The sequence below is a fragment of the Alosa alosa genome, chromosome 19 (assembly GCF_017589495.1).
Source record: "Alosa alosa isolate M-15738 ecotype Scorff River chromosome 19, AALO_Geno_1.1, whole genome shotgun sequence".
NCBI lineage: Eukaryota > Metazoa > Chordata > Actinopteri > Clupeiformes > Clupeidae > Alosa > Alosa alosa.
In genome coordinates, this window is record NC_063207.1 from 17693277 (window position 1) to 17715893 (window position 22617).

Sequence of the window (22617 nt, forward strand, 5' to 3'; positions counted from 1 at the left end):
TACAAACTTAATGTCAGTAAATACCAGTCAACCTGAATTAACTTCAAAGCAATAACCTCTCTCTCTCTGTGTGTGTGTGTGTGTGTCTGTGCCTGTGTAGAGTTTACTCACTCCAAGAGACCAGGACACTGACAGCTCGAGAGAAAAGGTGTGGCTGTCTCTGACAGCTTTGCCCGCACAGGCTGAGGATGGACTAACCGGTGGCCAGCCAAGTCCAGGTGCGCCTCTATGCCCTGTCTCTCTGTCCTTCCACCACGCTTGCAAACACGCTTGCCATTAATCAAAATCATGTCCTTTGGACAGAGGAGAATCACCAAGGCACCACCATAGACAAAAAAAGAAGGGGCAGTGCTCCAACAGGTTGGGTTAGCTGTCCAACAACTACTTTAGCAACAGCTGACACCCTCTTCCTTGTTGCCCGTCCCCGCCATCTCTTTGTCCCTGCTGCAGATGTTGTTGTTGAGGAGCGCCCCCTGTGGACGACCAGGGCAGCGCAGGAGCAAGAGGCCTCCCTGGAGCAGGAACAGGGCTGGCAGAAGCAGCTGCACTGGGCTCTGGCCAGGCTTCAGGAGCTCCAGGATGCGGTGGATCGGTTGCAACAGAACCTGGCTGAGGGAGAGGAGGCAGGAGGGGGAGAGGGTCACCCCACAAGGGTCTCACCCACTGACCCAAAACTGGAACACTGGGAACAGTCCACTGTGAGTTTCAAGAGGCTTTCATCAATCATTTGGAGAAACAATTTTAAACAATTAAAAACATAAAATCAAAATCATAAAACAACCCCCTTAACTGGATTATGCACATCTACAACTTGTAAATGTTTGGTAAGGCCAAAGACAGATGGGGGCCTGAGTTCAGAAAGGGAATTTCTCTTTAATTCAGTCTATAGGTTCTTAAGAAAGAGTTCTGTTTAAAACCTTTTCTAAAAACTGCTGAGGTACATTACCATAATGTTAAAGTATCACTCTGCAAAGACAGCATTATAGAGGAGAGAAATGGTCAACTGAAGCCCACTGCTACTTGATGCTACAGAGATTAATACTGTCTTTGTTTCCCTTGTCATTGGTACCGGCAATGGTACAGTGACTGCCAACTAACAGATTGAGTTAAAATGAGCAGACGTCAACAGTGACATTTTCTGGGCCAGCGTGAAGCTGCTCAAAGTCACTGCAGATAATTCAGATTGACCAAATTCTTGTAGTTTAGGAGAAGGGAGCTGTAATGAACGCCAGTAGAAAAGCTCTGTTCGAATGTTGCTTTTTGTTTTTCAAGGGAGATGTGGAGGGTTCTGACCCAATTAGTCACGTAATGCAAGCAGTGAGGAAGAATCCTGCACTTACCATTCAGCTGACCCCTGGGACGTCTATAGAACTGCACAACTTGAGCACATGCTGGAAAGCCCTTCCGGTGAGGGTCATCTGTATTCACCAACTGATCATCTAGAAGCCCTTTAGGGCAGGATATCTTTGTACAAGATAATAAAGCCCATCCCGTTCATGCATGCCTCTGTGACAGTAATGCTTGAAGTGAAAGCATTGATTGCTTTAAAATCCCTGTGCTATGTCTGAGCGCGGAGAGTCACCCATTGTTTCCTAGTGTGTACATTATTTAATGTCCTTGTCTGGCCGTTTTGATGAGTGTGTGGCTCAGACGGCCCCTGGAGACTTGGCTGGCGCAGCATGACGACCTTCTCCATTGATTCGGGAGTTTGGAGGACAGCGATCATTCAGCTCCCCAGAGATCACTTTAGCCCTTACAGCCCAGCGCGAGCTCACCTCTGTCTCCAGGGCCGAGAGTTCTCAGAACCCCGGCTCTCACACTGACAGAAAAACCTCCATCAGACATTTTTGTGGATCATCGATTTTTTTTTTTTTTTTAAGGATTTGTAGTTTGTGTAACCCAGATAGCAGAAGTCCTGTGTGGTCACCTGGCTGGTAGTGGTTGGCACGGTGATGTTTCTCTGACACCTGTGCAGTGTGAGGAAGGGAGTTTTCTGACCCGACCCATATTCGGATGGGTCCTGTCTGGTTCGATCAGAGGTGTCTGGCTGTCTCATCACGGATCCCTCCGGAGGCCGGCCTTCACCTCTCCGTATCCACAGCATTCATCATCTTCACTTTCAACCTTTCAGCCTTCCGCCTCCCTCTCTCTCAGCTGATGATAGCCATTTTGAATGCAGTTCTTTTGTCTTCTGGCTTTGCCATTGTTTTCAGCAGACCATGACAGGATTTGTTCTTTTGTGTGTGCCTTGTCCTCTCTGCAGACATCTGCCGAGGATTTAGAAAGTAATTTCTGTCTCTCCTTGACTGCCATCAGGGAGAAAATGGAAATGGACCCATTAGGCCTCTGCAGCCGACACCCTTGTCCCAGGAGTTCCTGTCCAGTAAGCACAACTACTGACACCCCAAGTTTTTATTCATCCTGATTTTCCCCTGTGATTTTAAATAAATATTAATCATCCATTGAATATTAAATTATTCATTCAATTCAACTAATTTAAGATTTTTAATCATTAAGTATTTGAATTTTATCTTGACCATCATTAAATATTTACAACTTAATTATATTTGCTGATGTGGGTTTTAATGAGGAGATTTCAGGTTAAAATATTAAGAGCTGCAGATAACAGCTAATGCAGCTTAATATCTAATGGTTAAGCTCTATTTTTCCACTGTACTGTAGAAAGTCTCTTTGATGTCGGCAGCCCAGTGTTTGTAACGGCCCATGTCCTTCTCTGGACAGATTTTCCCCTCAGAAACGAAATGACGCATGTCCTCTGTTTACCCAAGGCCCGCCCCGCGACATGACAGGCAGATTGATTAGAGGGTGTTGGGTGTCGTGCATACAAATACCTGGCATGTGGGAACCAATCAATACTCTCGCACTGTGGGCGAGAAGCACAGTACGCCACACAGGATCCGGGCCAGAAAAGTCACAAGGGGTACAGCCATCATATCTTGTCAGTGAGGACTGTTGATCTGACCTCCAAAACAGTATAGGCAACTCTAAACAACTTTATTATTAAGTCACCAGTCATGGGGATGCAGTTTAGCTCAGTGCAGTCTTCTGCTCCTCACGGGCCATCAAACAACATTAAACTTTTCCCTCCCTGCTTTCCCCTCAGTCTCACTGCTTTTGAAGTAACATCACACATCCCTCTTTGAGTGTTGGCTTGCTGGCAGACATGCATGGAGGGGTGTGTGACTCAGGCTTCCCAATTCTTTAAGACCTGCACCCTCCAGCCAAATCATGGGCTTGTCGGGCTGTTTTCACTAGTTAAAATTCACAAGATAGCAGTAGCAGTTCCCCCGAAAATTTAGAGTGGAATAGACCTCCCTAATATTAAGAGGCACTTTCTGTGTCTCCCATAAATACTCGTAAACACTTCCTCTCTTTTTGCAGCTTCGGTGCAGTTCCCATGGCAACGGGCAGTCACCCAGAACAACGTACCATATTACATCAAGTGAGTTCTTACCTTTGTCCCTTCCATCATCCATCTCCCTGCGCTGTTGTGCAGCATGGAGGATTACAGCATCAGCCAGGGCAGCCACTGTGTTTTGCTGTGTCATTGCTGTCGTGCACCCACAGGGCTTTGAGTAAAACATCTTTTACTGTGGCAAAAAAACGAGAAAAAGAAATTCACAACAATACTTGGCCCACCCAACGTATGTGATGCTTTATAAAGGCATATATTGGGTGTGAGTGATGTTTTTTATGTGCGGTGTAAAATGGTTGACTCAGCGCAACGGCATTAAAACTGAGGGTTAATCAGGGGTCAGGATGACTCCCGGCTGAAGAGACAGAGTACCCAGCCATGTGGTGTTTGGGTTCAGTAAAATATAAATCTTGCATCAGCGGCGGCCCAGCCCATGGCCCTAATTTACAGCACTGCTGTTAGTCCCCCAATGAGTGCTTTTAGCCAGTCTCCATAAATGACAATGCAGTCCACTAAAACATTATAAAGCATGTTTTTTATTCAGTGGATGAGCGCATTTAGGCAAAGTAAATGAGGAGATATTTTTCAGAATTCCACACTATGAGGTAAACAGAAGTTGATTCAAAGACCGCTGTTCATGAGCAGCAGCATCGATCTTCTTTGTTTTCAAGTAGCAGGAAATTCATGTGTAACCGTCGCCGACTCTATACACGATGTGATTGGCCTGATAGAAGTTTAATTTTTCCAGCTCGCAAGCCAACGGAGAGTTGCTAGACTACCCTGGCTGCAAATTTCATTTGCTGCCACTAGGGTGCGTCTAGATTTCTAGGCTAAATAATAATAATAATAATAATAATATCCTTTACTGTGGAAATTTGTCTTTGGCTTCATAGATTAGTTATAGGACACAAATGGACACAATCAATACACAATAAATACAGTAATAAATAACGCACACACACAACACAGACAGCAGAGGTTATATAGAAATATAAAATATGCAAATACTATTTGTAAACAGGATATTGCAGAGCTCATTGCAATTGTATAAAAGAATCCAAACAAAGCACATCTATAAATCATAACTTATTAACATCTCATTTTCATTTACTGTTTTCCCCCCTTTTCTGTACCTCTTTACAGTCATGAGCTACAGACCACCACTTGGGACCATCCAAAAGTGACACAGCTGTTCCACTCTATGGGTAAGCCCATTAAATTAACATGAACAAATTTTAGGTCATACATCTTTGGAGAAAACGAGCTTGAACCCAACACTATATTTATTCTTTTCTGTCTATGTATGGGAATGTTTAAAGTTCTGTTAACAACTTAAGCTACCGGACTGGATTCAGTTTTAATGTAATAATACGTTGTTAAAGAGCCTTTGTGTTATAGTAATAAAGTCTTATCCTGTACCTAGATTTGTGTAATAGCAGGTCTATTTGCCATGCTTAGATGGATTCCATTTCCTGTGCTCTATGGACCTGGAAGTGGCCCAATTACCTGTTGAGAAGTGGAACACTAACTTAATTGACTTTAAATTGTGATGTGGCTGACAGTCTGTCAGGCATCACCTTTGCAAGAATTCATCTTGCTGAGCTAGCTGCTCTCTTCCACAGTGGCAGTACACCAGGTCAAAGGCTTGACCCTTCACACTGTGGCTTGGGGAAGACACAACCTATACAGTTCAATTGTGCCTGAATTGTTTTCCCAGTTGAATTCTGTCTAAATAGTGTCTGATTTGGTGTCAAAATGAGGGCATAAATGTAACTTGTGAAGATAAAACACAGCCTGAAGACAACCTGTTGCTAATGCTGAATTGAATACCATGATGAGACGCAGTGAAGTGGAGGCTGGCATTTGTCCTCAGCTTGACATAGCACCAATCACCTTTGCTTTTTTGTAGACAAACTGCACTACCACTTTAATATCCTGTGGAATCATGGATGTGCGATCAGTTTGTAATGTTTCAAATGCTCTCCACAATAACCCACATGACATCAACAACACACCCATATCCACAGGCATGTCTCCAGGCATGTATTCATATGTTGTGCATGACTGAAGACATCTCATCAACTGTGAATTAACAAGGTCTATCTGATTAATCATATCATAATATGTTTTGATGCAAAATAATGTTATGTTTATTTATTTATTAAGAATAACATCAAATCAAATAATATGAAAATGCATTTTAATAGATTGGTGGTTATTGGATTCTGGATTATAAATCCAATCCAGTGATGTCAGTGGCCTGTGTAATGGCAGTGCTCAGTGATGGGGATAATCCTGACAGTGATGATTCCTCCTGGTAATTGCGCTGTCTGTGTTGGGCCATTCAATAACACTGGCTTGCTTGTGGGCACGGGACCACAGTAAATAACTTGAGCTACAGAGGCTTAGAGGCCATACGGATGCAGAGCATGTCTAGCTGTGGAATGAGATCTGTCCCTGTGATGATGATGAAGTTGTGTCACTTGTGCAGCATGTCTTACAAAGAGGCGACAATATATTGCTACACTAATAGAACGGAGTTGAAATTCCTGTGCTGTGAATTGAATGAGTGAAGGGTCTCTGCCAAGGAGCCTATGATGTCTCGCTCAGGTAACATGATTCAGAGAGCACATTGTAATACAATCCTCTGTTCTTCTGGGAGATTTCCCCCCCCCCCCATATCATACAGTCAGTCTTTACTAAATTAGTATTCCACTTCTCCAAATGCAGCCTTAGAGTGCTTACATTTTAGAAAGGGAGTATGAGGACTACAAATATATTTAACATGATATGCTGCTGGCTATTTTAGTGATGGATTTGGTCCTTTAAAGATTACAAAGCCAACCCAGACAGACTGGGCGATGTCCAGATCCATAGAGCATCACCTAGGGGTCATCCCTCCGTTAGTTCTACAACAGTAATGCATGATGATATTATATTTATACATATTTATCTCCTTGTACTCATTCCAGAAAATAGTTCATAAGATTAAAATGCAGAAACGAGATGCATGATTAATGTCTTCAAGATTACTTGCTGGCATTACCTGCTGTTGGTACTGGCAGCATTTCTAACTTTTGTCAACAAGGCAACACACTCCACTAATCACTAATGCCAGAAATGTACAGTAAACCAGAGATGCTGTTGTTTGTCTGCAAATATCTTCCATGTGATGTTGCCCTCCAGCTGATCTGAACCACGTGAGGTTTTCCGCCTACCGAACAGCAATGAAGACACGCAGGCTGCAGAAGGCCCTGTGCTGTAAGTGATGCCTCCCTGCTATGCTCTCCGAAGCAAATAAAACAACTTGCAACACAATCGATATGTGCAATCACTTATAACGGGCCAGAGAGGTAGGGGGTCACAGCCAAGATCAAGCAGCTATACTCATAGGCTTCAGAACAACTCATGCACCCAGATTAACAATGGCACGGCGGATCTCACATTCCTCATGGCAAAAAAATATGAAGAAGCATTTGGCACATAATTAAGAGCAGCAGCCTCCATTAGCTATGGTGAGTCCCTGCAAATCACTTGAGGAGGTGAAAAACAACTCAGTCAGCACCCTCGGTGAAGTGCTCACACAAGAGAGTGTGTGAGCTGGCTGTCTGGCTGTTGCAGGGCACAGTGAACACACAAAGCTACAATACATAGCCTTGCTCATTAAGATTTTCTCTTTGCTTAATAATTATGTCTGGCTTTAGAATTATTCCACAGAGTTAAGGGAATACATTACCTGGTCGTTAAAGGGAAGACAAATTAACATAGCATTAGTTTGTGTGTTTTTGATTGTTTTTTGGCTTTTGCATTTAGATTAAATAGAAGAAAGATGTTGAAGTGTGGTGAATTTACTGTAAAATGAGTTGCACAAATCAAAATGGCTTTGAGCGCAAGGGTGCACATTCCCATCACCCCCCACCCCACTCCCCAAAACTCCTCACATCTCTTACCCCGCACGTCCTTCTTATCCATACTGGCCAGCGTCTCCCTTCAACTCCCCGTCAAAGATCTCAGCAGCTGGCAGCTGGACCCGGCGAGCCAGAGCGCTGTCACATTATGGAGTCCCAGGCGCGACAGCCAAACAGGACTTTTTAATTAGTGAACACGGGGAGCCCAGCGAGGAAATGAGGATTCATCCATTCAGCCTTCCCCACGCGCGGGCACCATCATTGGACTGGCCCTGATTGGGTTATGCTCGGATAGCTTTCATTAATATGCGTTGAGTGAATGTCATTAAGGGAAGGTCCCTTAGGAGGTGGGCAAAAAGAGGAGGAAATGAGATTTTGCATTGAATTAGGTGTGTATGTGTGTGTGTGTGTGTGTGTGTGTGTGTGTGTGTATGTGTATGTGTGTATGTGTGTGTGTGTGTTTGCAGTGGACCTGTTAGACCTGGGCATGGCCCAAAGTGTCTTTGACCAGCACCAGCTGACCCAGAACGGAGAGTTCCTGGATGTATCTGACATTGTGAGTTGTCTGGGGTCCATCTACAGCAGGCTGGAACAGAAGCATCCTGACCTGGTCAACATGCCCCTCTGTGTGGACATGTGCCTAAACTGGCTGCTGAACGTCTATGACATGTACGTGCTCTTCTGCTCTCAACACTACATTAGACTGGACCAGTATATGGGCCATCTTCAAAAGAGGATTTTTTTTTAAGAAATTCAGAAAGGTTTATAATAAATTCACGGATATGACAAAGACTGCCAGTGCACTGAACATCTGTACCAATATCTTTATTGCCATGTAGGATCTTAGAGTTATCATACAATTCTATTGTTATATTGTAGGAGGACAGTAATTGTATTTCAGTATAGAAAGTCCTTACTACACAAATGGTGAAGACAAACTAAACCAATATTTTTTTCAAATAGCTTTTAAGCAATGCATATTGATAACAGATTGCATGTCAACAACTGCAAAATAAAAATGAAAAGTCCTTGCTATTATTTGTACTTTGTAAAATGACTGATCTACAGATAATTCCAAGTCTATAACATCCATATACATAATCCAACCATGTCTCTGGCTCTTGTATAGTGTAATGTATGGTTTAGGATTGGCTGCCAAAAGGCAATTGTGTTAGATGTGTTGCACATGAGTTATGCATTTACTCTGTAGCTTGCATTTTAAAGGGCACCTTGATAAAAAAAAAAGATGTTCCACAGGATAAACCCAATCCTCATAAAACAAAATGAAGTGCCTGTTCAACAAAAGCTTTGGATGGTTTCATGGGGTCATTTTTCTCTGCAGAGGAAGAAGTGGGAAGGTGCGGGCGCTGTCCATGAAGATCGGTCTCCTTTCGCTCTCCAAAGGACACCTGGAGGATAAGTACAAATGTAAGTTGTAACATCCTTATAATTCATGAACTATCGGCTTGGTCTTGCAAGGTGACAAAAATCAATAGACTAAAAGTATGCATAGAATAGAACAGTAGAGATGTGCCATTTGGAAAATGTTGACAACTTAGGTGTGTTCATTTAGCAAATGCTTTTATCCGAGCCAATTTATATTTATGTACATTTATGTTTTATGTATATGTGCTTCCTGCCTATGAGCCCATGTCTCTGCCAGTCCAGTTATAGAAAATGTCCAGATTATGTTGAGACTGCTTTTCTGCATTTCTCTAGTTCAAATCAGTGCTGTAATGTCAAATTTAGCTTAAATGTTTACCATCACCACCCAAATGAGCTTTCCTCCCCCTATCCTATTTCCTCCATCGGAATAGTGTGCTCTTGACTATTAGAGTCTCAATGGGGTTCTGCTGCTTCCAAATCATCCAAAACAGTAGGCCTACATACAAAGTAAATGAAAACGTTAGAGAGTGCATGCATTTTGCCACCCGCCATGCGAAATAACCCTACATGCATTAGATAAGATCAAAATTGCCTGTGAACAGATGAGGCGGGAGAAAGGAATTTTAAAGAGAAAGGAACATCAGTGGCAAGTGATGTGCATCCTGATGCTTTCGGATGTCTGAAACCAGGACAGCTTTATACATGGGGTTGCCCTAGGGCAGGGGTGGGCAAACTGCGGCCCGCGGGCCGGATCCGGCCCGCCAAGCACTTTCATCCGGCCCGCCGAGCATTTCATTTAGTTATCAGGCTACTCGCTATTTTTTTCCTGCAATAGAGACGACGTTGGTTAGCTTTACTGCAAACTGCTTTTCACTCTCCTTAGATAACGTTTACAATGTCAATGTCAAAACATCATGTTAAATAGAGATAACATCATGTTAAACTAAGTTAACTCTTAGTTATCTCCTTTGCAGGTTCCAGCTGGCTTGTGATTGTTGATAACTGATATCTCCTTCTTATAAGAAAGTTTTAAAAGGAAATCATGAAGGCAACAGTAGTTCCCACTACTGACCATTTAAAAACTGTGAGAGGGCCCAGCCATAGGTACAGCACTAGCCATAGTGGAGCAGGCAGAAGATCATTGAGAAATAAACGTGAATTAAAGCAACTGTCTTAAAGCGACAGTGCACAATTTATACATTTGTTAAACAGCATAAAATTAGCAGTATTTTTAAGCAATTAATATTTTAAAACAAATACTTTTCATACTAAATTATAGGCTATAAAAAATTTATTTTTTTATGCGTGAGCCGTTGGGGGGGGGGGTTGTTGTGCGGCCTGCCGGCCAATTTTCAAAACCCAATGTGGCCCTTGAGCCAAAAAGTTTGCCCACCCCTGCCCTAGGGAGACGATTGTTAAAAGTAATTAATTATTTATCTATGCAACTTTTCAATCATTTCAGTGTTTGGAACCATTGAGTTGACAGGGATATAGATCACTTTGATTCCACTGATATTTAGCTTTTTAGCTCTAAAATAATGCATCTTCTCTTCCATGGCTGTTGGGATAATACTAATAGCATTTAGTGCTCCATTTTCTCTGTCTTTGTATGTTTCTGCTGGTGAACATTCCATCTGTCATAGCATACATGTTTGACTGTGGGAATCAAGTGTTTGATATGGTGCTAGAGCATTATTAACTGAGAGATACATCCAGCCTTTTCTTGGTTTTTATCAGATAATTATCAAGGGAGAACCACTCACTGTGTCATTTATTCTATTCAGTTGTATTTATTCTATACTTTAACTTGTGATTTTTTATATCTCTACTCATTTGATACTTGATTAGGGTTTAGGATTCTCGCCTGCATCACTATACATTTTGGTGTTAGTGTTTGGAATGATTTCATGTAGTAATTTCACCATTACTATTCCTGCATGGATGGTGACCTCAGATCCATGACAGACACTATATGAATAAAGTCATTATATACCTGCTGTCAGGTGGATGTGCCCCCTCTTCACCTCTGACCTCTGACCCCTTCCCTCTAGACCTCTTCTGTCAGGTGGTGGCCCCGGGGGAATCATGTGACCAGCGGGGGCTGGCCCTGCTCCTGAGCGCCTCCCTCCAGATCCCGCAGCAGCTAGACGAGGCGTCCGCCTTCGGAGAGGGCAACGTGGAGCCCAGCGTCCGCAGCTGCCTCCAGCTGGTAAAGCGAGAGCCCAAGGCGCCAGGAGACCCCGTTAGCGAGGGTCACCTGGCTGCCGTTGCAATTTTACACCGACAGCATCACAAGTAGGGACCCCTAAAGCTTCATATAGGCATGCGACATCGATATGCGGCTCCTTCACCACTGGGGACAATCCAGTGACAGATGTATTGACCGTCTCTAAGACAAAAAAGAAATTCATTTATGCAATTTCTCTGTGAGTAAATCCATACTAGCCTACTGTAATATTTTGGCTGTCTGCAGTTGAGCACGCGTCGCTGCTGTTGGTGTCAACCCCTTTGCGGACGGAGATTAGATTATTCATAAACGAGGAACTGTGTGTGTGAGAGAAAGCAACGATGCCGTTGGAGGCACTGGAGATTAACTCAAGTTGTTTTCAAGGTCTTTATAATGAAAGGAAAGAAGTTCTAGAAGAAAGATATTTTCCAGTCAGTTTGTTCGAATTCTCCCGAGTTAGATAAAGTGCATATATTGGGCCACATTTCATGTGGTGTCAACAGGTATATTCGAGAGCTTTTTGCAACCCTTATTTCCTTGGGGGAGTGAACAGGAGCCAGAACCTCTCTATTTGGTCTCATAAAATGGCAGTATGGGTTAAAGCGAGAGATATTTTTCTGCTGTGAATCGATTGCCTTAAATTGAAGTGAAAAGATGAAACAGAATGGAAGTAAGCCGCTGGGAGGAGACGGCATCACACAGTCTGTCCCCCTCTTCAGGACGTGTTTGTACAACTCCTCACAGCCACAGGGGAACTCGCATCCGCTTTGGGAGCCCAACAAATCCCAAAGATTTATTCACAGCCCTACCCATAATGCTCTCTGATGAAGTGCCTATGACAGAGAGCGCCCTGGTGGCTGTATTGGAATATTTATATATCTTGAGAGGACTCTTCTCTATGTCACTCCTGTGACTCCCTCTTTCTCGTTCCTTTCTCTCCCTCTATCATTCCCTTGATTCTCTCTCTCTCTCACACACATACTCCTCATTCTGTCTTCTGCTCTCTCTTTCTCCTTCTCTTTTTAAGTTTTCCCTACATCTCTCTCTCTCTCTGTGCTTTACTCTCACCACACCACAGCTCATTCCATTTAATGTTGCATGTAATGAAGGAGGTGCCTCCTGATAGCCAAGCTCTTTATGGCCTGCCGGTAATTGATCCATAACTGGAGAAGCAGTTTTAATGCAACTTTAGGAGAGAGGGGAACGATCGGCTTCAGTGTGATAGAGCGCAGGGTTAAAATTAGCAATGGCCCCTACGCTAACCCCTTGTTAGCAAGGTTACTCTGGGACACAGTCTGAGTTTGGAGATTTTTTTTAGAAAGCTGGCATATCAGTTCACAACAGGCGTGGAGTTGGCATGTGGTGTCAGATGTTGTTTCAGCGCCGTCTTTGTGGCATATTGAGAAGCTATTATGTTTTCATTTCGAGCAGATCCTCAGATTTCCCTCCAGAGTTGCTCTTTATACAATTCTCGTGCGTGACATGAGAGAGGCGATAAAGCTTCTGCCAAGCCAGGTGTTTTCAGAGAAGGTTAATTGCAGTCGTGCTCACAAATAATGAGTAGCCAGTGGGAATTGTCTGATTTTTTCCTCAATGTGGCCAGTGTGTTCTCTCTGGCTACTGCCAATGAAGGTGAGCCAAAATTTCCAAATTCCATCAAATGCCACAGAATGTAATGGATCGCTGGGTTACACTTCACTTGACAGTATCGACATCATAGATATATATCTATGATTGACTTAGGAGTGACATGACACTGTCATGAATGTGTCATAAACAAATCATAAACATTTATGACATAATGCTTCTGTTATTAAGTGACATTCGGTTTTTGTCATAACAAGTTAGGGTTAGGATTAGGGTTAGGAATAGAGTTAGAGTTAGGATTAGGGTTAGAGTTAGGATTCATGTATCATGACAGTGTCGATACTGTCAAGTAGTGTTACCGATCGCTGTATGAATTGCCTTTATCTTAAATAGTGGTCAAAATGTATAGAATTTGCAACAAGTTGGGACACACATGTAAGCCTCAGTACAATAACACTTTTCCTGAATTTGTTATAATAAATTTTATTTGTTATAAATAAAACTTATTTTGTTGTGGGTGCAGGATATGTTCAGTCAGGTTTGTGAACCTACAATCAACCACATCTGCTGCTTTGCTTTACAACTTGAATGCCAGTATGGGAGTTTGCAACCTGGCTAATACTATTCCTTGGCGCGCAGTTTTGCGCATTTTATTCAGCCAGAATAAGATGCAAGAATGATTTAACCATCTCTGTAGCATGCTTAGCAATTCCACTGAACAGCTGCATAACTGATGTCAAGGGGAAGCCAAAGCCGTTATGAGTTTAACAGACTAAGTCCAGTTTTACCAGACTGGCTCAGGAGCTAATCCCTAATTGCCATATTTTTGTCAGCAACTAAGATAGAACAAAACTTTATATTTTGTTCTGTGAAGACACGATTCCTCTTGACTGCCAAACATGCCCAGCGAGTGTGTTGTGTGCCCTGCAGGTGGGCAGTGATGGGGAAATTGACCTGGAGCAGTTTGTGGACTGGATGCAGCTGGAGCCCCAGGCCATGGTGTGGCTGCCGGTGCTCCACCGGGTGGTGTCAGCCGAGAGCGCTCGGCACCAGGCCCGCTGCAACATCTGCAGGGAGTGCCCCATGCTGGGCTTCAGGTACAACCTGCACAGCACAGCCTGGACCTTACTGGACAGTGAATCATATCATTATAGACACTGGTTCTTTAGACAGTGTGTGGGTTCACCACTAAAAGAAGAGTTTTTCACTTCAACATTGCAAACTCTGTAGTATTCAACGAGTAAGTATTCAACGTGAGTACAGTGTAGATGTAAGCATTCAGCAACAGTAAAATGATGGACAGCAAAGCCTGGACCTCGTTGAATTATATTTTGCTCTACTTTACACACATCCCTGAATGCATAAACACACATCAGGCAGCTCCAGTTTGAAGGCAGCATTAATCAGCACACAACAATCAAATTAATCTGTGGTACAGGAGTCGTTTATTCTTCATGAATTGAATTAGATTTTTTGCCTCTATATCTTGCTGTTATACTGAAGTCTGTTTCATATCTGTATTTAAGGTATCGCAGCCTGAAGCACTTTAACTATGATGTGTGCCAAAACTGTTTCTTCTCGGGAAGGACAGCAAAGGGACATAAGCTGACCTACCCCATGGTGGAGTACTGTACCCCAGTGAGTTTTCGCCGCAACTTCCTTTCTCGTTTTTTCCTCCTTTCACTACATCTTTCTCTCTCTCTCCGTCATGCTGTCTACTTTTCTCCAATTTTCAAAAGGTACAAGTAAAGCTGACCAGAAGCATTGACTTCAGATCATATTAGACGGAAGCTTGTTTTTTTTCCCCACAACTGCAAAACGCCTTAGTAACCTTTTACAGACTTGCGTGTTCACCATGTACAAGTTTAAGTGCTTTAACATTTTAAGAGCTGAAATAGGCAAGAACAAGGGCAAGTCAATTCAGGCCCCAGACAATATAATGTGCCAATATGTATTTCACACAATTGGCCCTGCATTCTCCACAAGCTAAAAGCTCTCTCTCCTTTTAGACCACTTCTGGAGAGGATGTGCGTGACTTCACCAAAGTGCTGAAGAACAAGTTTCGATCAAAGAAGTACTTTGCCAAGCACCCACGGCTGGGCTACCTGCCAGTGCATCTTTTCCTGGAGGAGGACAGTATGGACATGTGAGAGCTGTGGGAAGCATCATAACTATACGCAGAGGAAACCTTTCAGATATACTCTACAATGCATTTGGTCTTTTTAGATTTGTTTTTCTTATAATATTACTGTATAAGTATAAGTATATATACTTTTTTGATCCTGTGAGGGAAATTTGGTCTCTGCATTTATCCCAATCCGTGAATTAGTGAAACACACAGCACACAGTGTACACACAGTGAGGTGAAGCACACACTAATCCCGGCGCAGTGAGCTGCCTGCATCAACAGCGGCACTCGGGGAGCAGTGAGGGGTTAGGTGCCTTGCTCAAGGGCACTTCAGCCGTGCCTACTGGTCAGGGTTCGAACCGGCAACCCTCCGGTTACAGGTCCGAAGTGCTAACCAGTAGGCCACGGCTGTAAAAAGGTTTTCCAATAATCTAGCCAATCTATGACTTGCTCCACCATATATAACCATAAGGCCTACAGACAGACAGATAGATGGATGGATAGATAGATAGATAGATAGATAGATAGATAGATAGATTATGCTGAGGTATCATAATTGCTTTCATTACTTCAAGGTTATATTGGCTTATGGGATACTTCTCATGGGTACGGACATTCATTTTAATATAATTTTAATGGCAAAACTAGTTTATTTATGAATATATTATTTTAGTTAAAATGCCAAGCATAACCAAGTGTAACCTTAAAAACAACATTGTGGTTTGAGGATATACTAAATTGCTTAAGTCACTGTGGCCATGGAATTTTATCATTCTTTGCTGACTTATTTTTTTCCCCCCAAAATCCATCCACCATAAATCTGTGCTTTTAGAGCATAATTCCTCAATTCTCAACTCCAGTGATATTTTCAGTGCTGCCGTATGACTGGCACTTTGACTCCGACTTTCTGTGAAATGAAATCCCATCCGTGGTGAATGGGGACGGAGGAAAAAAAAAACCTCCCGATTGGCTCTGTGTCTTTCCATTGCTGCGTCCGTTGTGTCTCCGGCAGCCCACGTCAGGGCTATTCATTCGTCTCCTCAGCTGTGGCACTCCTGTGTCAACAAACAAATGGCTCCCTCCCTCTGGTGGATTTGCATGTAATTACAGAAGCAATCAGTCGTCTGTTTAGGGAGACCAGCAGGGGAAATGAGAGGACAGGACATTTATCATTCTCTCGCTGTTTAGTGTCCTTTCGTCTTCAATTGCAACAGCTGTTCTCCTTTCATCTGTCCTCTTTGTCACATATCTCTACGCATACAATTCTTTTGTTGTTGTTTATGTGGTGGAGTTTTGTTTTTTTGATTATTTCTGTGAGTTTTGGAATTTCACATCTTAAATGTTTCCATGTGCAATATCCAATACAGTTTACTTTCATATTCAGGAGCAGAGAGGTTGTATCAGGTTGTGTCTGATGTGGTCAGCTGGCTATATTTGGACATGTATACGGGCATGCGGGCAGGCTGACACACAATTAGACAGACAGGTTGACATGCAGGTAGACAGGTAGACAGGTAGACGAGCAGGCTGTTGCGCTCATGTGGCCTGGCAGCCGGTGGGTGGAAGAGTAGGTATTCCCCTTGCACATTAATTCAGTGTGTGTCTGTGTGTGTTTGTGTGAATGTGTGTGTGTGAATGAGTGTATGTGTGTGTGTGTGTGAATGTGAGTGTGTGTGTGTGTGTGAATGAGTGTATGTGTGTGTGTGTGTGTGAATGTGAATGTGTGTGTGTGTGTGTGTGTGTGTGTGTGTGTGTGTGTGTGTGTGTGTGTGTGTGTGTGTGTAGCTCATGCTGTGGCTGTCTCCTCTAACATTTGCTCTCTATTTGTGTCTCCCAGGCCAGTCCCTCTTCTCAGCATGTGCCCAGAACAGTACGAGTGAGTGGGACTCTCATCTGCACCTGTCATACATACATGTCTCACCTCCACATGCTACTCCCATACATGCATGTCTCACCTCCACATGCTCCTCCCATACATACATGTCTCACCTCCACATGCTTCTCTCATACATGTCTCACCTCCACATGCTCCTCCCATACATGCATGTCTCATCTCCACATGCTTCTCCCATACATACATGTCTCACCTCCACATGCTCCTCCCATACATACATGTCTCACCTCCACATGCTTCTCTCATACATATCTCACCTCCACATGCTCCTCTAATACATACATGTCTCACCTCCACATGCTCCTCTCATACATACATGTCTCACCTTCACATGCTTCTCTAATACATACATGTCTCACCTCCACATGTTCCTCTCATACTGTACATACATGTCTCACCTCCACATGCTCCTCTCTTGAGGAAGCACAACAACATCAGTGTTGTAGATATGACATTGCATATAAATAAATGAGTATAAATGAGTAAATTGCTTTTGTTTGCTAGTTAGCTCTCCCAAAGAAAGTTATGTTTTCAGAGCGGTCTGCTGTTCTCTTGGTTTGTTTGTTTGTGTGTGTGTGTTGGATTGTGCAAAAACTACCAGCCTGATTTTCATGAAACTTGGGCCAAGGAAGAAAAACCCATTACATTTTGGAGTGCATCTGATTCACAGGCTGACTCGATAGATTTAGTTTCACTTTCTCTATTGTTGCAAGATACAGCATATGGCCATGGCAGAGCTCCGTGCCCTTCAACTTGTCCTTGTGCCATTTTGCCTCAGGTGTAGGCCAACCACACATTCATTTCCACACCACACTGACCATGAATAACTATTTATGACCATCCCATACCCACTGATCCACAATACACTTCTCCATGAAAACTCCAGTATTAAAAAGTTTACAAGACTCATTTTATCTATAGATGCATGTATTGCCATACAAGGGCTCTTAGTTTGGTAAACAGTGAGTCAGTGAATGGTATAAGGCCACACGGCCTGTACACAGTATGGGATTCTGTTGATTCACTGTGCAGGTGGAGGAGAGGACACTTTATATTAGATTTAAAGAGCAGACCTAATTTACTGCCCATAAACACTTGTTATACTCCACACCATAGTGGCAATTGTGCTATCTCATATATCACTGCTATAAACTCATTATATCCCCTTTTTAAACCCCTGATTTTTTGGCACATCATATATATTTCAACAAATCTCCATTGTTTCCTCATTTGGATTTTACAGCATCCCTGATAATCCATTGGGCAGATTCTTCAGATAAAAAACAACATTAAATGCATGAATGAGTCATCAGCCCATGTAGGTGTAAACATGTGTTCAAGAAACTGCCTCAGCATCCCTCTCATTATCTCTGTCTTGAGCTGAGCCAATCATAATAACAGCCTTTAGAGAGCTACTTTATCTGAGACGCTTAGTCTGAGAGGGTGTCAGCTGTGTCTCTGTTTTGTTGTTTTTGTTTTGCCTGGTCCCAGGATGGCTCCGAGAGCGGGCTGGGATCGTGCTGTCTCTGTGGAGTCCGCCTCAGCCACGGGAGCAGGAGGGGGGTGAGTCAGACCAGCGCACAGACAGACGGACAGTTAGCGTCTGGGCGGTCAGCAGCAGGGGGGGGGGGGTCCAGGGCCATCACGAGTCTGTGAGGTCTTATCAAAATCCTGCACCACAGTTTATGAGATTTTTGCTTGTAAAAGATCATCATTGTTGCTCCTGAGCTTGTGTTATTTCTTTCCGTTCCCATTATATAATAAAAGCACAAAAGGGAACAGGGAACAGCAGAGAAAATAAGGGTCACGCTAGGGCTCCTTCACTGTTAATTCACTCTCAGAACATTCCTTTTTAAACAACAACAAAAAAACACAATTACAGTCCACTCTCTACTTCCTTGTGTCATGCTTTGAAGCACACTATATTTTGGTCAGATTATGGTGACTTATGTCCCTATTCCAGATGGGGGTTATAGGGTGAACTAATCGTTAGAAAAAACTCATTTGCAGTCAGGTTTTTATCTCAGTTAGACTTAATTAGTTGGATAGAACTCATATTCCACCGAAGCGCCCTGTTTAATTTTGCCTTATCGTAACTAATGAGAGTATTCATCACCATAGGCTCCAGATAGCGCCCTGTTGGCGTGTCCACCTTTCCTCCCTTGCAAGTGAAAATCCTAGAGCCAAAACTCCTGAAATACCTTCAGCCTTCTCGCTATGCTCTACAGGGGCTCAGAGCAGCGGCCGGCTAGTTTGGTGTGATGACTCAGTCAAGCAGCAGCATGGACATGATATAGTAAATCCAAATTCACAGACATCTTAGATGCACACATCACTAGAAAGCTCCCAAGTGATGGCCATTTTTAAGTAATGGCATACTTTTACAATTCCAAAAATAAGTTAATAAAATATGTTTTATGTATGACTACCACGTTAGATAGCCTCCTGCGGTCATCACTGTGGTTTATAAGGGTGGAGGAAATCACTGATCCATAACAGTGACTCCAAGGCTTTGTGAAATAGAAGCCAGTCAGTGTACAATGGAGTTTGAAGGAAAAACTAATTAGATTTCTGCATTGATTAAGGGATAATTAAGGGGTTTGCTAATATCACATACCAACACATTAAAGAGAAATTAAGGGAGGGTCTGGTTCCACATTAACGATCCCATAATGCATATTAAAAGAGGCATTACATAATTTCAGGTTAAATTAAGATTAATGTTACTATATTTTGAGAAGTTTTAAGGACTTCCTGTTGTTTTGGATAAACAAGTACGCCTATTCCATCTCATAGGGGAATTATTTCGTCCAACTCTGTGGATTCTTATTTACTTGTGTGGATTTGGCTATTGTTCAAATGAGAGATCTCCCTGGAATCCAAATCTCTGTCTTCTTTTATTTCTCACGTCCAACTTGTCACTGTACAAACAAACCACCTCTTCTCTCCCCTCCCTTCATCCCTCCCTCAGGTTTCAGGAGCACGAGTTTATCCTACCAGAGACGCACACTGCCAGCACGTCCTGCAGTCCCCTCCGCCCACAGCAAGGTGACCACCACAAACCCGGCCTCAGCTCCAGCCCCGTCAAAGGTCAAGCCATACAGAGGAGCGAGATGCCCGAGGAACCAGATGGGCTCATGTCTGCCCAGGAAGAGGAGAGTTGTTAATACAAGTCGAGCTGAGTTCTAGAATGTTCCTGAGCGCAAATCGTTCCGTTGCCATTTTCGGATGGATTTATTGAACTAACAGACAGCAAGGTCATCCAGGACAAGTGACTCTGAGGTGTAAAGAGAGTGCATTAAAGTCAACATCAACTACGCAAACCCAGACTGTTGTGGTGTGTTGTGACGTCAAGTTTAACTGTGTTTGGTAATGATGAGCATTGGAATTCTACTGAAGTTCTCTGTTACCACCCAATAAAGCAGTAGCCTCCCCAGCTAGCAGTCTTAGCCACTGCACATGACTTCCCCAGAACTGGAGGAGAATGTAAAGTATGGGCACATATCCCTCATGACTGCCTGTCTAATCAGCACATACACTTTGTTTTCTCATTGAGCACTAGAAAATAAACCTCTCATACAGTCATTCATATGTCTCCAGCAGAATCTCTCCCTCTGACATACTTACATGGTAGAGATGTATGCAGAAACAAATTGGTCATTTGATTAATTTCACTTCTCTTCATCACTGCTAACTAAGGCACGGCATATAAATCATATTATTTTTTTACCAGGGAACAATCTTCAGACCAAACTGCAAACTGGTTTATTGTATTTGGCTCAATAGTCCACACTCTCATGAGACACAATGGTGGACATACTGTACAGTATATTGCAGTGGGTAACATGAGAGCACATGGGCCTAAGTCATTTTTTTCTTTTTGACTCCAGGTCACATGTGGGAATGAAGATATGTTTGAGAAACAGTAGTGAGCTGATTTGTACAAAGCACGAGGATCAGTAAACATCACTGAACAAGTAAATCAAAATTGGACTACATCAGCTGAAAACTATCCTCTGAATTATTCGTTCGGAAATGCATGGAGTGTCTAACTGCATCCCTCAGCCTGAAGCCAGTCTAATTCCAGAACCACATGGGTGTGCAGTTTAATTACACTGTCTGTGTGGTTATCTTTCCTAAAGGAAAACTGACAGGAAATTCATTACAGGAGAAATGTGATACTTTTTACACCAAAGTAATGCAATTAAGGGCACCTCCACAGTGATGTTTGGGTACCACAAACTCACACACACAAAAATAAAACTTCACACACCTAAAGGACCACACCTCTTGGGACGCAGGCCTTTAGCAGGAGATGGAAAGACAGATTTATCGTAACACTATCATTGCCTTAAGCTCCATACACACACTCACAATACATCATTGGGCAAACCATTAGCTTAAAGCCGCGGCGCCGAGGCTCAGCAGCACCTCATTCATTTCTGCGTGGTTTAAATGCCTTCTTACCCTCCATCACCATCAGCAGGAGAGCCAGACACCAGTGATGGGTCTCTTCCATTCCCCCCGGGGGGGGCAGTCAGATGGCGGCGAGGAGCCTTAACGCTCTCCAGCCAGGGTGACAGCAGCAATGCATCAGGGCTGTACGTTACCCAGAAGAGTCATCCGAAGTAGTGAGGAGTTATTAGGGTCTCGGCGTGAGTCAGACGGAGGTGCAGTGGAGAGTCCAGAGCAGAGTCGGCCATGTCGGGACGGGCAGCTATAAAGACAAATAACGTTGTTTTAGTAAAAAAAAATGACAAAGTAACATATAAACATGTGTGAATACAAGAACCATTTTTCAAGGGATGTGGTTAACAATGTGGCCAGTTAGAATATGTTATGTGGCCATTTTAGACAATAAATAAGTCAGTTTTTACTTCAACATGATTACTTAAGTATTTCATTATTTGCTCTATTACATTTAAATGGAAAATATCATCCAACTGTACTTATGAGAAGGAAGATGAGCTTGACACAGTCTACAGTAGCTTGATTATGGTCATAATATTCATGTTGTGACATTAAAGTCCCAAGCTGACTTTCTATACCATAGATTCAGAAATATAAATGTGATGGATATGGGGGTAAATGCCACCATGGCCTCAGCTCAGTTATGTCTGGATGAGGACTGTGACCTTCTACATTAATAATCCTGGCAGAGGGCCACAGCAGAAGACCATGATGAATTTAGTCCATTAATTTCACAGGCTTTGATTGCATAATAAAGGAAATGTTTCTTTTAGAGGTCTGCTAAAGGGTTCTTTGGGAAGGTGCAGGTTATTTTTGGAAGGGTCTTTTTGTATTTGACTTTCACACTGGGTGGCCAAGAAGAAGCAGAACAAGTCAATTGATTGCTGATCTAACATTTCAGCCTTTCTGACTTCCTCCTTGGAGAGATATAGACCCAAAATCAAAGACACATTTTACTTCACAAGTCGATGTAGTGTTGGTGTAATTTGTCTGTCCAATCAGAGGTAGCTGAAGACTGTGATGGCCTTCACCGGACAGCTCTTGAAGACCCACAGGTGAAGGCGGAGGGAAGCCACCTTCAGGTACATTGATGTCACATCTCTCTGGGCTCCTACAGGACTGACATAGACTTCTATACATATCTATAAACATATGATGATACTGTGTGACGTGTGTGCATCACAGGGGGTGATAGAGAACCTATAGAATCAGAAATGCTAAATAAAATCAAATGTTCCAGTGAAGTTACATTTGTAGAAAATTGTAATGACAGCAATCAACAGTGTCAGAAGTCTTTACTATGAACCTGTGAAGCTGTTATTTGGCCACCATAAAGCTGCAAACCAGTATTTCTTCTTGGTTCTGACTGCTGACAGGTGATTGTGGTCTGTGTCATGACATCTGCTCTGATGGATGAGGTCTCGTGCTGTGACTTTTCGAGTAGATCTCACAGAACGAGAATTTCATCCCTCACCCCACAGAGAATCCCAAACTTATCCCTGCTGTGTGGCTAATGATGTGTGAATGAGAGAGTGAGAAAAAATCCAGGAAAAACTATACAGCTGAAATGGCTCCTTCTAA

General features: G+C 42.9%; 1 protein-coding gene across 3 annotated transcripts in view; it reads left to right on the plus strand.

The window, feature by feature from the left end:
• LOC125312307 (utrophin-like) overlaps positions 1 to 20151 on the plus strand; it is a 31536-nt gene extending 11385 nt beyond the window's left edge. Inside the window, exons 4-19 of one of the 3 annotated variants that reach the window (XM_048270765.1) lie at positions 101 to 218; positions 451 to 698; positions 1273 to 1407; positions 2317 to 2383; positions 3403 to 3463; positions 4580 to 4641; positions 6623 to 6697; positions 7812 to 8013; positions 8687 to 8772; positions 10782 to 10939; positions 13475 to 13641; positions 14071 to 14182; positions 14554 to 14690; positions 16510 to 16548; positions 18058 to 18129; positions 19538 to 20151. In XM_048270765.1, the coding sequence (XP_048126722.1) occupies positions 101 to 218; positions 451 to 698; positions 1273 to 1407; positions 2317 to 2383; positions 3403 to 3463; positions 4580 to 4641; positions 6623 to 6697; positions 7812 to 8013; positions 8687 to 8772; positions 10782 to 10939; positions 13475 to 13641; positions 14071 to 14182; positions 14554 to 14690; positions 16510 to 16548; positions 18058 to 18129; positions 19538 to 19733 (1935 nt within the window). In that variant the 3' untranslated portion in view covers positions 19734 to 20151. The remainder of the gene's footprint in view (positions 1 to 100; positions 219 to 450; positions 699 to 1272; positions 1408 to 2316; positions 2384 to 3402; positions 3464 to 4579; positions 4642 to 6622; positions 6698 to 7811; positions 8014 to 8686; positions 8773 to 10781; positions 10940 to 13474; positions 13642 to 14070; positions 14183 to 14553; positions 14691 to 16509; positions 16549 to 18057; positions 18130 to 19537) is intronic. The other 2 variants (XM_048270767.1, XM_048270768.1) reach the window with 2 other exon arrangements.
• Positions 20152 to 22617: the final 2466 nt, after the last annotated feature.